Source organism: Neoarius graeffei, chromosome 22, assembly GCF_027579695.1.
Source record: "Neoarius graeffei isolate fNeoGra1 chromosome 22, fNeoGra1.pri, whole genome shotgun sequence".
Lineage (NCBI taxonomy): Eukaryota > Metazoa > Chordata > Actinopteri > Siluriformes > Ariidae > Neoarius > Neoarius graeffei.
In genome coordinates, this window is record NC_083590.1 from 14,926,099 (window position 1) to 14,942,019 (window position 15,921).

At 43.7% G+C, this 15,921-nt stretch overlaps 1 protein-coding gene across 2 annotated transcripts in view; it reads left to right on the top strand.

Annotated features, from left to right (window-relative positions):
• The first annotated feature begins 4,065 nt into the window (after positions 1 to 4,065).
• LOC132870678 (protein Hook homolog 2-like) overlaps positions 4,066 to 15,921 on the top strand; it is a 51,305-nt gene continuing 39,449 nt past the window's right edge. For both annotated transcript variants that reach the window (XM_060904445.1, XM_060904446.1), the window contains exon 1: positions 4,066 to 4,201. In XM_060904445.1, coding sequence (XP_060760428.1) covers positions 4,154 to 4,201 — 48 coding nt within the window. In that variant the 5' untranslated portion in view covers positions 4,066 to 4,153. The remainder of the gene's footprint in view (positions 4,202 to 15,921) is intronic.

The window sequence follows — 15,921 nt, forward strand, 5'->3', positions numbered from 1 at the left end:
AGTAAGAAAGCAGGATATCTGCTGAAAAAAATACTCAAGGAGCAGGTTATTACACAGGATCAGAATTATATTTCAGAATAAGCAGTGATGATGATGATGGCAGGGACAACGATGGCATTGATAAAGATGACAATGATGACAATAACAACGATGACGGCGGCGACAATGATGATGACAGCAACAACAATGACAGTCAGGAAGATAACAATAATGATGATAATGAAGATCCTGACAATGACAGTGATGATGACAACGACAACAGAACATTATGAGAGCAATGGTGATGATGATGATGGCACTAATAAAGATGACAATGATGACAATAACAACGACAGAGATGATGACGATGACAACAGTGGCGACAACGAGGATGACAAGGACAGCAAAGATGATGACAACGACAACAATGACAGTCATGAAGACAACAATAATGATGATAATGAGGATCATGACAATGACAGTGATGACGACAACAATGACAACAGAACATTATGAGAACAATGATGATGATGGCAGTGATAATAATGACATTGATAAAGATGACAATAATGATGACAGTGGCGACAACGATGATGACAAGGACAGCAAAGGTGACAAAGATGACAGCGACGACAATGACAGTCATGAAGACAACAATAATGAAGACAACAAAGATCATGACAATGACAATGATGACGACGATGACAATGACAACAGAACATTATGAGAGCAATGATGATGATGGCAGTGATGAAGATGACACTGATAAAGACGACAATGATGACAATAACAATGACAGAGATGATGACGATGACAACAGTGACAACAACGATGATGACAAGGACAGCAAAGATGATGACAACGACAACAATGACAGTCATGAAGACAACAATAATGAAGACAATGAAGATCATGACAATAACAGTGATGACGACAACGACAATGACAACAGAACATTATGAGAACAATGATGATGATGGCAGTGACAATGATGACACTGATAAAGATGACAGTGATGACGATACCAATGACAAAGATGATGATGATGATGATGATGATGATAACAGTGGTGACAATGATGAATGCAAGGACAGCAAAGATGACAAAGATGACAGCGACAACAATGACAGTCATGAAGACAACAATAATGAAGACAACGAAGATCATGACAATGACAGTGATGATGACAATGACAACAGAACATTATGAGAGCAATGATGATGATGGCAGTGACGATGATGACACTGATAAAGATGACAATGATGACAATAACAACGACAGAGATGATGACAATGACAACAGTGGCAACAACGATGATGACAAGGACAGCAAAGGTGATGATAATGACAACAATGACAGTCATGAAGACAACAATAATGAAGACAATGAAGATCATGACAATGACAGTGATGATAATGACAATGACAACAGAACATTATGAGAACGATGATGATGATGGCAGTGACAATAATGACATTGATAAAGATGACAATGATGATGACAGTGGCAACAATGATGATGACAAGGACAGCAAAGATGACAAAGATAACAGTGATGACAATGACAGTCATGAAGACAATGACAACAGAACATTATGAGAGCAATGATGATGATGGCAGTGACGACGATGAGACTGATAAAGACGACAGTGATGACGATATCAACCACAAAGATGATGATGATGATGATAACAGTGGTGAAAATGATGAATGCAAGGACAGCAAAGATGACAAAGATAACAGCGACAACAATGACAATCATGAAGACAACAATAATGAAGACAACGAAGATCATGACAATGACACTGATGACAACAATGACAATAACAACAGAACGTTATGAGAACAATGATGATAACAGTGACGACGATGATGATGACAACGACGACAGTGGAGACAACAGTGATGACAAGGACAGAAAAGACAGCAAGGATAATAGCAATGACAGTCATGAAGACAACAACAATGTCTTCAAGATAATGAAGGTCATGACAGTGATGACGACGACAATGACAACAGAACATTATGAGAACAATGACGATCATGACATGATAATACAAAATAATCTTGCCTCCTTCTCTCAGGGAAAAGGTACCGGAGCCTCCAGGCCTGCTCCACAAGACCGCTGAACAGCTTCATCCACCAGACTGTCAGGATGCTGAACTCTGTCCACTACCTACCCCATACCCCTGGTCTGTAACACATTCATTCACACAAGAAACTCTATCTCATCCGTTTGCACATCACACTACAAACATTTGCATTACTGCTGTATCTGCTGCTATTGCTCATTTGCACTACTGTTCATATACTGTACACCTCATAAGCTGCTCTTCTAGCACCTTCTCCATTACAGATATTGTACTGTATTTGCACTCCTGCTATTTTGTACATTGTTTGATTTTAGAGTGTATTTTTTTATCTATATTATCTATATTTATAAATATTGTTTATGTATATATATATATATGGGGCGGCATGGTGGTGTAGTGGTTAGTGCTGTTGCCTCACAGCAAGAAGGTCCGGGTTCGAGCCCCGTGGCCGGCGAGGGCCTTTCTGTGCGGAGTTTGCATGTTCTCCCCGTGTCCGCGTGGGTTTCCTCCGGGTGCTCCGGTTTCCCCCACAGTCCAAAGACATGCAGGTTAGGTTAACTGGTGACTCTAAATTGACCGTAGGTGTGAATGTGAGTGTGAATGGTTGTCTGTGTCTATGTGTCAGCCCTGTGATGACCTGGCGACTTGTCCAGGGTGTACCCCGCCTTTCGCCCGTAGTCAGCTGGGATAGGCTCCAGCTTGCCTGCGACCCTGTAGAACAGGATAAAGCGGCTAGAGATAATGAGATTTTGGTTATCTTTATCTGTTTTTACAAGAAAGGTGAGATAGAAACGGCATTTCGATTCTCCTATATGTCCTGGATATATAGTGAACTGACAATAAAAAAAATCTTTGAATCTTGAATCTCTTGCATCAATATACAATACTTTCAATAGGTAAATTTTATTCTGGAATAAATGAATAAATAAATAAATCACTTTTTAAGTGGTTTTAGTCTGATGAAGCGGGTTTGTATAAGAAAGCAGGTTTGTTTAGTTGAAAATAATAAGAATAAAGACTATCAGTGTGAGAGTCAATGCCAGAATACACTTCTATGAGATGCTGTGGGGGGCGGCACAGTGGTGTAGTGGTTAGCGCTGTCGCCTCACAGCAAGAAGGTCCTGGGTTCGAGCCCCAGGGCCAGCGAGGGCCTTTCTGTGTGGAGTTTGCATGTTCTCCCCGTGTCCGCGTGGGTTTCCTCCGGGTGCTCCGGTTTCCCCCACAGTCCAAAGACATGCAGGTTAGGTTAACTGGTGACTCTAAATTGACCGTAGGTGTGAATGTGAGTGTGAATGGTTGTCTGTGTCTATGTGTCAGCCCTGTGATGACCTGGCGACTTGTCCAGGGTGTACCCCGCCTTTCACCCGTAGTCAGCTGGGATAGGCTCCAGCTTGCCTGCGACCCTGTAGAACAGGATAAAGCGGCTAGAGATAATGAGATTTTGGTTATCTTTATCTGTTTTTACAAGAAAGGTGAGATAGAAACGGCATTTCGATTCTCCTATATGTCCTGGATATATAGTGAACTGACAATAAAAAAAATCTTTGAATCTTGAATCTCTTGCATCAATATACAATACTTTCAATAGGTAAATTTTATTCTGGAATAAATGAATAAATAAATAAATCACTTTTTAAGTGGTTTTAGTCTGATGAAGCGGGTTTGTATAAGAAAGCAGGTTTGTTTAGTTGAAAATAATAAGAATAAAGACTATCAGTGTGAGAGTCAATGCCAGAATACACTTTTATGAGATGCTGTGGATAGTCTGTGTGCTTTTATAAGATATTTTTTTTATCTTTTTTAAAATAATTAAACATGAACTGATATGGAAGTAGCTTTTTTTTTTTGATATCACTGTATTTCCTGGAAGCCTCTTAACAAACCGAAACACAACAACAACATCAACAACAACAACAGTGAACGCGTCGCTATGGCAACGTGCGAAATGCGGAAGGAAGCCCGCGCGCATGCGCCGAAACACTGATGAGGTCATCGACCTGCTGCGCGTGAGCGTGTCACTCAGCAACAACAATTTAAAAGTGGCTGTGTGTGTTTGTGTGGCGCTCTGTGTGTGTCTCCGCCATGATGAGCGCGGATAAAGCCGAGCTGGGCGACTCTTTACTCGGCTGGGTGAGTTAATAATGAGTCCGGGTCAGATCCAGCCGCTCGGACTCGCTCAGCACCGACTTATCTCCCAGTCCCGGGTCTTTCTGGCTACCTGTTACCGGGCCGGGCTAGCATGCTAACACAGCCTCGCTTAGCTAGCAGACCGGTTCACCGTGTTTTAATGCAAACAGCGCGGTGTAAACGCTGCAGGCGGGTGTGAGCGGGCTGAGGAGCGGACTCAGGGTGGGCGAGAAAATACAGCTCCGTCGGAGGTGAAAAACTAAAGCAGACAAACTTTAGTAAACAGTTCAGGTGCAAACGGGGCACTTCCGGTTTTAATGCACACGTCACGGTTCACAGGAAGTCACGCATTTTAAGAATGAATAGTTGTTCGAACAAGAAGATAAACTTTTAATTCCGGGGCCTTTTATTTATTCAGCTCAGAGTGCTTTTAGTGTGAAGTTTGTTTATAAATTCCAGGAACAGCACAAATAAATAATGTACAAAGCGAGGCAATAGATTATTCCAAAAAATATACAAGGGATGTTTAGTGTGTGTGTGTGAGAGAGAGAGGGGGAGAGAGAGAGAGGGGGGATATAATCTAAGGGGAGACCTAAATTTAAAAAAAACCAAAGGTTCGAACAAGTATGAAAAGCATGTGCGTATCGAGCTGTGGGGTGACTTTATGGAACAGACTGGAGACAGAAATAAAACAAAGTGCAAATATAAATCTGTTTAAAAAAAGGTACAAAAAATATTTTTAAACAAGTATATAGAAGAGGAAGTATGTTAATGGAGGATGATGAGGGATAAATAGAATAGAATTGATTGTTATATTAACTTAATATATGGTATATATTTATTTATGGGGATAGTTTATATATTCATATTTACAGGGATAGGTATGTAGTAGATATTTATTTTTGTAATTATATGTTTATATAGGGGCGGCATGGTGGTGTAGTGGTTAGCACTGTCGCCTCACAGCAAGAAGGTCCGGGTTCGAGCCCCGTGGCCGGCGAGGGCCTTTCTGTGTGGAGTTTGCATGTTCTCCCCGTGTCCGCGTGGGTTTCCTCCGGGTGCTCCGGTTTCCCCCACAGTCCAAAGACATGCAGGTTAGGTTAACTGGTGACTCTAAATTGAGCGTAGGTGTGAATGTGAGTGTGAATGGTTGTCTGTGTCTATGTGTCAGCCCTGTGATGACCTGGCGACTTGTCCAGGGTGTACCCCGCCTTTCGCCCGTAGTCAGCTGGGATAGGCTCCAGCTTGCCTGCGACCCTGTAGAACAGGATAAAGCGGCTACAGATAATGAGATGAGATATTTATATAGGTATTTATGAAGTGTATATGTGGTATATAGTTTATTTTTTTGTAATTATATATTTTATATAGACATTCATGAAGTGTATATATGGTATATATTTTTATAGGTGTATTAATGTAGTTTGGATTTCGGGGTAGTTAAAAAGGGGTGGGAAATTAAGTATTGTACTTCTTCCCACTCCTTTTTCGAACAGTGTGTGGTGTTTTGTAATGTCTTAGCTCTTTTATTTAATTTTTTTTAAATTTCTCGTTTTCTTTCTTTTGTATGTACATATAGTTACATGCTTTTTTTTTATACATGTTCAAAATAAAAACAAATTCATTCAAACAAAAGTAGACTAGTGGAAAAAAAAATGCTGATAATGGTGAACTGACTAACAGCAGTGGCACAAAGAAGAGAACAATAACAGCATGGGCTTTATATAATGACCAATTATTCACCAGAAGTGAAGTGAATAATAACTGAGATGACGCCAAGGTTGATATTCACCGAGTCTGAGGTGGAGAACTTCTCATTATCTCTAGCCGCTTTATCCTGTTCTACAGGGTCGCAGGCAAGCTGGAGCCTATCCCAGCTGACTACAGGCGAAAGGCGGGGTACACCCTGGACAAGTCGCCAGGTCATCACAGGGCTGACACACAGGCACAGACAACCATTCACACTCGCATTCACACCTATGCAGGGATCGAAACGGGAATTTGGGAGCACTGGTCCAGTGCCTCTCAGAGGTACTGGTCCGAATGGAGTAGCACTGGTCCGTATTTATAATTACAAATTTCAAGCCGATTTTATGTTTATTCATATAATACAACAATGTTATACATGAGTGATGAATTTCAACTGTCTATAAACTTCTTCCTCAGTCATCTCATTATCACAATCTTCGAAACCGTCATCCAGATCATCATCTATCGGGTCATACACCACATCATGCTGCACCTCCTCGTCATCTTCATCTTCCACCTCCTCATTCTGTCTCTCCTGGGGCTCTACATTTTGATAGCTGTCAGAAATGTCAAGCCAAGGACTTTTAAACTTCGCGGGGGTCTAATCTATCTGACCAGTAGTGGTTCAAGTTACATTTGTCTTCACGGGCAACAACGAAAATGAACGGCAAGAAACGAAACTTCGCGCAGCCATGCTGCGTGTAGCGGTGTATACTGCGCATGTAAACAATATGGCGGCGCCCGCGTCTACGCCAACTTGACAAATGTCTCGCAAAATCTATTGAAATTATCGTAAAAAATGGTAAAATGGATCAAGTTCTGCTTACGATGGTGAGAATTGTTGATAGAAACCATCGAGGCAGTGAGTTTGAGATATATAAAAAAAATCTCCTTCTCACCCCCGGCGGGGGGGTGGTATCCATGTCATCCTCAAGCTCGGGTCCTCTACCAGAGGCCTGGGAGTTTGAGGGTTCTGCGCAGTATCTTCGATGTTCCTAGGACTGCGCTCTTCTGGACTGAGGCTTCAGATGTTGTTCCTGGGATTTGCTGGAGCCACTCTCCCAGTTTGGGGGTTACTGCCCCAAGTGCCCCCACTACCACGGGGACCACGCAACCCTTGACCTTCCACATCCGTTCCAGCTGCTCTTTCAACCCTTGATACTTCTCAAGTTTCTCATGTTCCTTCTTCCTGATGTTGGCGTCAGCTGGGATCACCACATCTATCACCACCACCCTCTTCTGCTCTTTGTCCACCACCACTATGTCCGGTTGGTTAGCCAGGATCTGTTTGTCAGTCTGGAAGCTGAAGTCCCACAGAATCTTGGCCCTGTTGTTCTCAGCCACCTTCTGTGGTATGGCCCATTGGGACTTGGGTATTTCTATTCCATACTGGTTGCAGATGTTCCTGTATACTATCCCAGCCACTTGGTTGTGCCTCTCCATGTACGCTGATCCAGCTAGCATCTTACACCCTGCTACTATGTGCTGGACTGTTTCAGGGGCTTCTTTGCACAGTCTGCATCTTGGGTCTGATCTACTCTGGTAGATCCTGGCCTCTATGGCTCTTGTGCTTATGGCCTGTTCTTGTGCTGCCATGATTAGTGCCTCTGTGCTGTCTGTCAGTCCTGCATTATCCAGCCACTGGTAGGATTTCTTGATATCAGCCGCTTCCTCTATCTGACGGTGGTACATGCCATGTAGGGGTTTGTCTCTCCAGGTTGTCTGTTCCTCCTCCTCCTCTGCACTCTCATCAGGGTTCTGCTGCCTGAGACATTCACTTAGCAGTTCATCCTTTGGGGCCATCTTTCTGATGTATTCTCGGATTTTCGATGTTTCATCCTGGACCGTGGTCTTGACGCTCACTAGCCCTCGGCCTCCCTCTTTCCGCTTAGTGTATAGTCTCAGGGTGCTGGACTTGGGGTGGAACCCTCCATGCATGGTGAGGAGCTTTCTAGTCTTGATATCTGTGGCTTCTATCTCCTCCTTTGGCCAGTTTATGATACCAGCGGGGTATCTGATGACTGGTAGTGCGTACATGTTGATGGCTCGGACCTTGTTTTTACCATTCAGCTGACTTTTCAGGACCTGCCTTACTCTCTGGAGGTATTTGGCTGTGGTTGACTTCCTTGTGGCCTCTTCATGGTTTCCATTAGCCTGTGGGATGCCAAGGTACTTGTAGCTGTCTTGGATATCACCTATGTTGCCCTCTGGTAGGTCAATCCCCTCAGTCCGGATCATCTTGCCTCTCTTTGAGACCATCCGGCCACACTTGTCCAATCCGAATGACATCCCTATGTCATCGCTGTAGATCCGGGTGGTGTGGATCAGCGAGTCTATTTCTCGCTCGTTCCTGGCATACAGCTTGATGTCATCCATGTAGAGCAGGTGGCTGATTGTTGCCCCACTACGGAATCGGTACCCGTAGCCGCTCTTCGTGATGATCTGACTGAGGGGGTTCAGGCCTATGCAGAACAGCAGTGGTGATAGCGCATCTCCTTGGTATATGCCGCACTTGATGTTGACTTGGGCAATGGGTTTTGAGTTGGCCTCTAGGGTTGTCTTCCACATTTCCATTGAGTTCTGTATGAAGGTCCTTAGGTTCCTGTTGATCTTATACAGTTCCAGACATTCCAGTATCCATGTGTGTGGCATTGAGTCGTAGGCTTTCTTGTAGTCAATCCAGGCAGTGCACAGGTTGGTCTGTCTCTTCTTACAGTCTCGGGCGACTGTTCTATCGGCCAGTAGCTGGTGCTTGGCTCCTCTGGTGTTACTACCAATTCCTTTCTGTGCCTCGCTCATGTATTGAGCCACATGCTTACTCATTTTTGCCGCAATGATGCCTGACAGGGCCTTCCATGTTGTGCAGAGACAGGTAATTGGCCGGTAGTTGGATGGGATGGGTCCCTTCTGGGGGTCCTTCATGATTAGGACTGTCCTGCCTTGGGTTAGCCATTCTGGGTGGGTTCCATCCCTCAGCAGCTGGTTCATCTGTGCTGCTAGGCGTTCATGGAGTGCAGTTAGCTTCTTCAGCCAGTACGTATGGATCATATCGGGGCCTGGTGCTGTCCAGCTCTTCATCTTTGACACTCTTTCTTGGACGTCTGCCATTGAGATGGTTACTGGTTCTTGTTCTGGGAGGTTGCTGTGGTCAGCTCTTAGGTCCACTAACCATTGGGCATCGGTGTTGTGTGATGCCTTTCTTTCCCATATGTCTTTCCAGTATTTTTCCACCTCAGCTCTTGGTGGGTCTGACCGGTTGTTGTTGTTCCCCTGCCATTGAGAGTATACCTTGGCTGGTTCAGTGGAGAACAGCTTGTTTATTCTCCTGGCCTCTCCTTCCTTGGTGTATCTCCTCAACCGGGTGGCCAGAGCTGTTAGTCGCTGTTTGGCAGTTTCGAGTGCCTCTGGTATGGAGAGTGAGTTGTACTTCCTGGGCGCCCCTTTATTCACCATGTTCCCTTTCTGTAGTTCAGCTAGCTGGCTAACTTCTCTCCTTGCTGCCTTTATCTTGGCCTCTAATCGTCTCTTCCATGTCCCGAGCCCACCTTGTGTCCAAGCATCTCCATGATTACTGTTGCTGTACTGTGTATTGAGGCTGTTAGCTGTTGGGGCTTGGTACCCAATCTCTGGTTGTGGGGATGATGACATCTCCCCGCTGACCTGTCTTCCTGGCTCCCCCTTGCCGTAGCATCGTTGTTGTATTTCGATTTCGATTATGGATGTTGGAACACTGGGCTAATAGCTGTTTCTTTGTTAGCCTTGATTGTGGGTTTCGAAGTATCCAATGGTCCCACATTCTCTGCATGTATCCCCTCTCTCTGGGATTGCTTGTATAGTAGCATTCCAGCAAATCCGTATTTTCTGTCCTCGTCCATCGATGTCTTGTTCCAGTAGCCCATTTCTCATCAGTTTGCCCTGGTTCCCTAGCAACTGACGCAGACCTTGTTGACCCGGGCGACGTCTGAGCCAGTATGACTCTATCAGTTATGTTTTCACTCATTCCTGAGGTAGGCTGATATATCATGAGGGGTTTTGCCTAAGGACCCTTACTGGATGATGTTTTGCCCTGACCGGGATTCGAACCCCGATCTCCTGCGTCGTAATCAGTGAGCATTACCACTGTACTATCCAGCTGATAGTATGGGCTGATATATATATATATATATATATATAAAAATAGCGTGGCGAGCCAATCGCCCACTTGGTCGAGTACATGTTGTCACTAGTCGCCCGTACCCTTTCCAACTCGCATTGGCGAGTGGGCGACCGCCTGTTTCAATCCCTGCTATGGTCAATTTAGAGTCACCAGTTAACCTAACTAGGGATGGTGAAAACTAAAAAAAAAAAATCTTGACCGACCACCGAGCCTCATTAGCCGGTTAAAGTCGGTTAACCTATGAGTTTAAACAGGGATGAAAACGGCGCGCCTTTTAGCGGATGCCGCCTTTTTCACGGCTGAATCGTGGAAAGATCCGAGATATATATATATATATATATATATATATATATATATATATATATATATATATATATATATATATATTTTTTTAGGGGGGTCGTTGGAGTGTCTGAATAAGTTCATCAGAGTAAATTCTGTATTAAAATTACTACATAAGCAAATGCCGTTACAGTCCATGAAAAAGTCGGCATCTGCGCCTTTAGTTTGTGTGGAGAGATATGATCTGCAATAACATGCATTGTTGGCTACAGACCGAAACGCACTTTCAGAATGCACTGGCCAAGGCAGGACTAAACTCCATGTGCCTTCTAATAATAATTAAAAAAAAAAAAACAGAATAGTAATTTGTAAGCTAAAAAGCCTATGTCTGCACTTCTTTCTTTTGCCGAGTGGCAGCTGTTTTCAACTGGGGCGGGACATGACTGAATGGCTGTTTCTGATTTGTTAGCTGTCTTTAACTAGGGCGGGAGGGCGGGACATTACTGAATGGGTGTTTCTGATTTGTCAGCTGTCGTCCTTACACCACATGGCATGGCCCAAGCGTTTACAACACAGAATTCCAAGTCCTCTGCTCCAAAATCGGCAGCTTCAAAACGATTTTTTTTTTTTTTCACCGACAACCAAAAAAATTTAACCGGTTGACGTTGATTTGGTCAACCACCGGTCAAACGGTCATTGGTTAACATCCCTAAACCTAACCTGCATGTCTTTGGACTGTGGGGGAAACCGGAGCACCCGGAGGAAACCCACGCGGACACGGGGAGAACATGCGAACTCCACACAGAAAGACCCTCGCCTGCCACGGGGCTCGAACCCGGACCTTCTTGCTGTGAGGCGACAGCGCTAACCACTACACCACCGTGCTGCCTTTGTTTTGAAATCAATAAAATAAATCACAGTTCCACTTTACCCTTTGAATAGTTTTCGATCAAACTTCGTAGCGTCTTTAGTGCTTTTCAGGAACAAAATTTTCTTTCATAATCTGTAATTCTTCCTCACTTACAGTGACGGAGCGATTGACTGCAATTTTGCTGAATCACTCGACATGATTGGTCGAGAAATTCAGACTATTTCTTGATGATCAGCACACGTGGGATTTCCTATTCAGGGCTTTCCCCAGAAAGAAACAAAATACCAGAGTGGTCCTACTGATGCAGAGCCCAGCCTGTAAGGGCCTTGAAGCCTGCTGGGGGGGGGCTGGGGTTATGCCTACCTGGAAAATTTTGAAATTGGAGACTTCAAATTGCACATTCTGGTGGTATCTAGGGCTGATTTAGGCACACTTCAACATGATTAAATTTTTTTTTTTTAAAACCTTGTCAAATATGCAAGGGGTGATATTAAGGGCAAAATTGGATTTGAAATGAAGACACTTTGTCGCACACCTTCATTTTTCAATTCCAGGATGCCAGGAACAGAATCGAGGTCAAATCATGCAACAGTGCCATCTAGTGATCAGTGCCTAGGGTGTGGTTTTATGTATGATTGTAAATTGCAGGCAGTGCACGTAGCGGAACTATTTTTTTTTTTTTTTTTTCACTTCTGGGTGGAGTCCCAGGATAGTCTAGACCTGCTGTATACAGTGGTGCTTGAAAGTTTGTGAACCCTTTAGAATTTTCTATATTTCTGCATAAATATGACCTAAAACATAATCAGATTTTCACACAAGTCCTAAAAGTAGATAAAGAGAACCCAGTTAAACAAATGAGACAGAAATATTATACTTGGTCATTTATTTGTTGAGGAAAATGATCCAATATTACATATCTGTGAGTGGCAAAAGTATGTGACCCTTTGCTTTCAGTATCTGGTGTGACCCCCTTGTGCAGCAATAACTGCAACTAAATGTTTCCGGTAACTATTGATCAGTCCTGCACACCGGCTTGGAGGAATTTTAGCCCATTCCTCCGTACAGAACAGCTTCAACTCTGGGATGTTGGTGGGTTTCCTCACATGAACTGCTCACTTCAGGTTCTTCCACAACATTTCGATTGGATTAAGGTCAGGACTTTGACTTGGCCATTCCAAAACATTAACTTTATTCTTCTTTAACCATTCTTTGGTAGAACGACTTGTGTGCTTAGGGTTGTTGTCTTGCTACATGACCCACCTTCTCTTGAGATTCAGTTCATGGACAGATGTCCTGACATTTTCCTTTAGAATTCGCTGGTATAATTCAGAATTCATTGTTCCATCAATGATGGCAAGCTGTCCTGGCCCAGATGCAGCAAAACAGGCCCAAACCGTGATACTACCACCACCATGTTTCACAGATGGGATAAGGTTCTTATGCTGGAATGCAGTGTCTTCCTTTCTCCAAACATAACGCTTCTCATTTAAACCAAAAAGTTCTATTTTGGTCTCATTCGTCCACAACATTTTTCCAATAGGCTTCTGGCTTGTCCACGTGATCTTTAGCAAACTGCAGATGAGCAGCAATGTTCTTTTGGGAGAGCAGTGGCTTTCTCCTTGCAACCCTGCCATGCACACCATTGTTGTTCAGTGTTCTCCTGATGGTGGACTCATGAACATTAACATTAGCCAATGTGAGAGAGGCCTTCAGTTGCTTAGGCCCTGTCCACACGGCAACGGATTCAGGTGACTCCGATACAATTGCTTATCGTTTAGGCCTGGCGTCCACACGGCACCGGTGTTTTGGGTGCCCAAAACGCAATCTTTTTGAGAACGGGTTCCAGAGTGGAAAGATCTGGCAATGTTACTGTTGTGAAGTCGTCTGGATGAGTAGAACGGATTTGTTTACGATGATGTCACAACCACATGACTGTGAGTGCTTCACGCCGGGTAGAAGTGTAACGAATATCACCAGGAAAAAGCCTTACAGAGCACTAGTGAGAGTGAAACACGAGCTTGGATATTATTGTTATTATGTTCAGTGTTAGTTCACAGTAGTAATGCAAGAAGCAGAATAGTGACAGTAATAGTGAAGCAAAAACATGCAATTGTACAAACACTGCAGCTCTACAGCAAAATATTCATTTATGAAATGGTCTGATTCTTAACACCAGTAGTGCCAATGATCTTCTCACTGCGATGCGAGTTGTCAACAAATCCTATAACTTGGTTCATGAAACGCGCTTACAAAATATTTTCACTGTGAAATATTTATTGTGTAAGGGTGCAATCCCGCCAGCAAAAATGGGGGGAAAAAAAGGAGCGATCTCACCTCTTCAGATGTTGATTTAAGTCCGACAATACATTCCTCAAAAAGGGCGTAGAGGAGCAAATTAATCCAATTTATTCCGGACCATTAAAGACGCCGCCTTCCGCGTAGAATCATACGTCATCCTCGCCGCCATATTGGAGAGGTCAAAGCGGAGAATAAAGATTAGCTGCGTTTAACTGTACCAACAGGTTTGCTGTCCAAACAAGATCACATGGGATTACCTTTCACAGGTGAGACTGGAAAAATACTTTTCATTGTATTTGGTCATTTATAATGTAATTTTACAAACAGATTTTCCTGACTTTGTAGCTAATATGAAGTCTCGCACATTATGCGCATGCGTCCTTACTACTTCTATTGTTCTGGTGTCTCCGAAGGGACCGTCTTACAGCGCCCCTAGAGGTGTGGCATGTGTATTGCATCGTTTTCAGCAAGCGTTGCGTTGCCATATGGACCTGATATTTTACTGATTGTTGCCCGTTTGGAGGTGATATATTTTTAAATAACATCTCATTGCCGTTGTCGTGTGGATGTAGCCTTAGAAGTTACCCTGGGGTCCTTTGTGACCTCGCTGACTATTACACGCCTTGCTGTTGGAGTGATCTTTGTTGGTCAACCACTCCTGGGGAGGGTAACAATGGTCTTGAATTTCCTCCATTTGTACACAATCTGTCTGACTGTGGATTGGTGGAGTCCAAACTCTTTAGAGATGGTTTTGTAACCTTTTCCAGCCTGATGAGCATCAACAACACTTTTTCTGAGGTCCTCAGAAATCTCCTTTTGCCGCTTTTCCACTACAAACGCGGCTGAGTCGAGCTGAGCGGGGCTGTTGGAGTTGCATTTCGACTACAACCGTGCTGAACCATGCTGGCTGGAAGTGGGTGGACACATTGGGTGGAGTTAGCGAAAGTGGGTGGACGTCACGTGATGTCGTTAAGCAGCGCAAACCGTGACCTCAGTGAGCTTTTAAGCGGTAGTCTCACGACCCGGAGAGTAAACAATGGACATGGAATCGTTAGTGTTGCTGGTCTTGGTTCTGTGGCTTGTTGTCACCGACAGCGGCAACAGATACTGGCAAGAGCGTATAGATGAGGCGAGGCGCATAAGGCTTCAGAAATTCTCGTAATTCGTAATTATTCTCCTTCCGGGTTTGCGGTGTTTACAGATCCCAGCGTGCTCGCGGGGCGTGTGTGGGCATGTGAGGACACTCCTCCTCACCAATCGGTGCACAGGGGAGTGTCTGCTCACGCCCCCAGCCTCACTCGGCTCGCTTCAGCCCCACTCCAAAATGGTGTGAGTTTTAGGGGCTAAGCAGGGCTGAAGCGAACTGAGTCGTGCTGTTTTTTGGTAGTCGAAACGCGAGCCGTGTCGGGCTGAAGTGAGCTGAAAAAGGGTAGTGGAAAAGGGCCATTTGTTTGTGCCATGATGCACTTCCACAAACGTGTTGTGAAGATCAGACTTTGATAGATCCCTGTTCTTTAAATAAAACAGGGTGCCCACTCACACCTGATTGTCATCACATTGATTGAAAACACCTGACTCTAATTTCACCTTCAAATTAACTGCTAATCCTAGAGGTTCACATACTTTTGCCACTCACAGATATGTCATATTGGATCATTTTCCTCAATAAATAAATGACCAGGTATAATATTTTTGTCTCATTTGTTTAACCGGGTTCTCTTTATCTACTTTTAGGACTTGTGTGAAAATCTGATGTTGTTTTAGGTCATATTTATGCAGAAATATAGACAATTCTAAAGGGTTCACAAACTTTCAAGCACCACTGTATGTATTAGTATTTTTCCATTTCTGTAGTTATTCCTCTCTGAAAGTGAGTAATGAGAAATTTTGGTGTGGAAAGTACTCTGCATTGTTTAGTTTATGGTATTGGGGTTGTTTTTTGGTGCGCGAGTGACAGCGTGGCACTGACGTAGTGTATCCAGGCCTGGCGGAGAGCCCTGCTATTATCACCTGCGTAGTTGTACTAAAAATTTACTAAATTGTGTAAAAACGGAATAAACGTACACTAATTTAAACTATAACATTGAATGTCGACAACCTTCCCAGTAAACATAAGGAGAATAATAAATTACAAATTAAGATTTGTTCCTGATGTAAGGAAAAACTGCTTGGTGGCTCTGTACGTTTCATGTGGAGAAGCTGAAAGAACATGTCGTTCTTGTAATCTTGTTAATCTTGAGAGCATTGCTATGCGTCTGCTTAATGGATTAAAATGCTCCACAGGCTTGATTATTGATTCCAGCGTGTTCAAAGTCTCATGTTAAAACAGGCTTTGTGTTACGGAATGGAGCGAAAGCCACCTTCAGG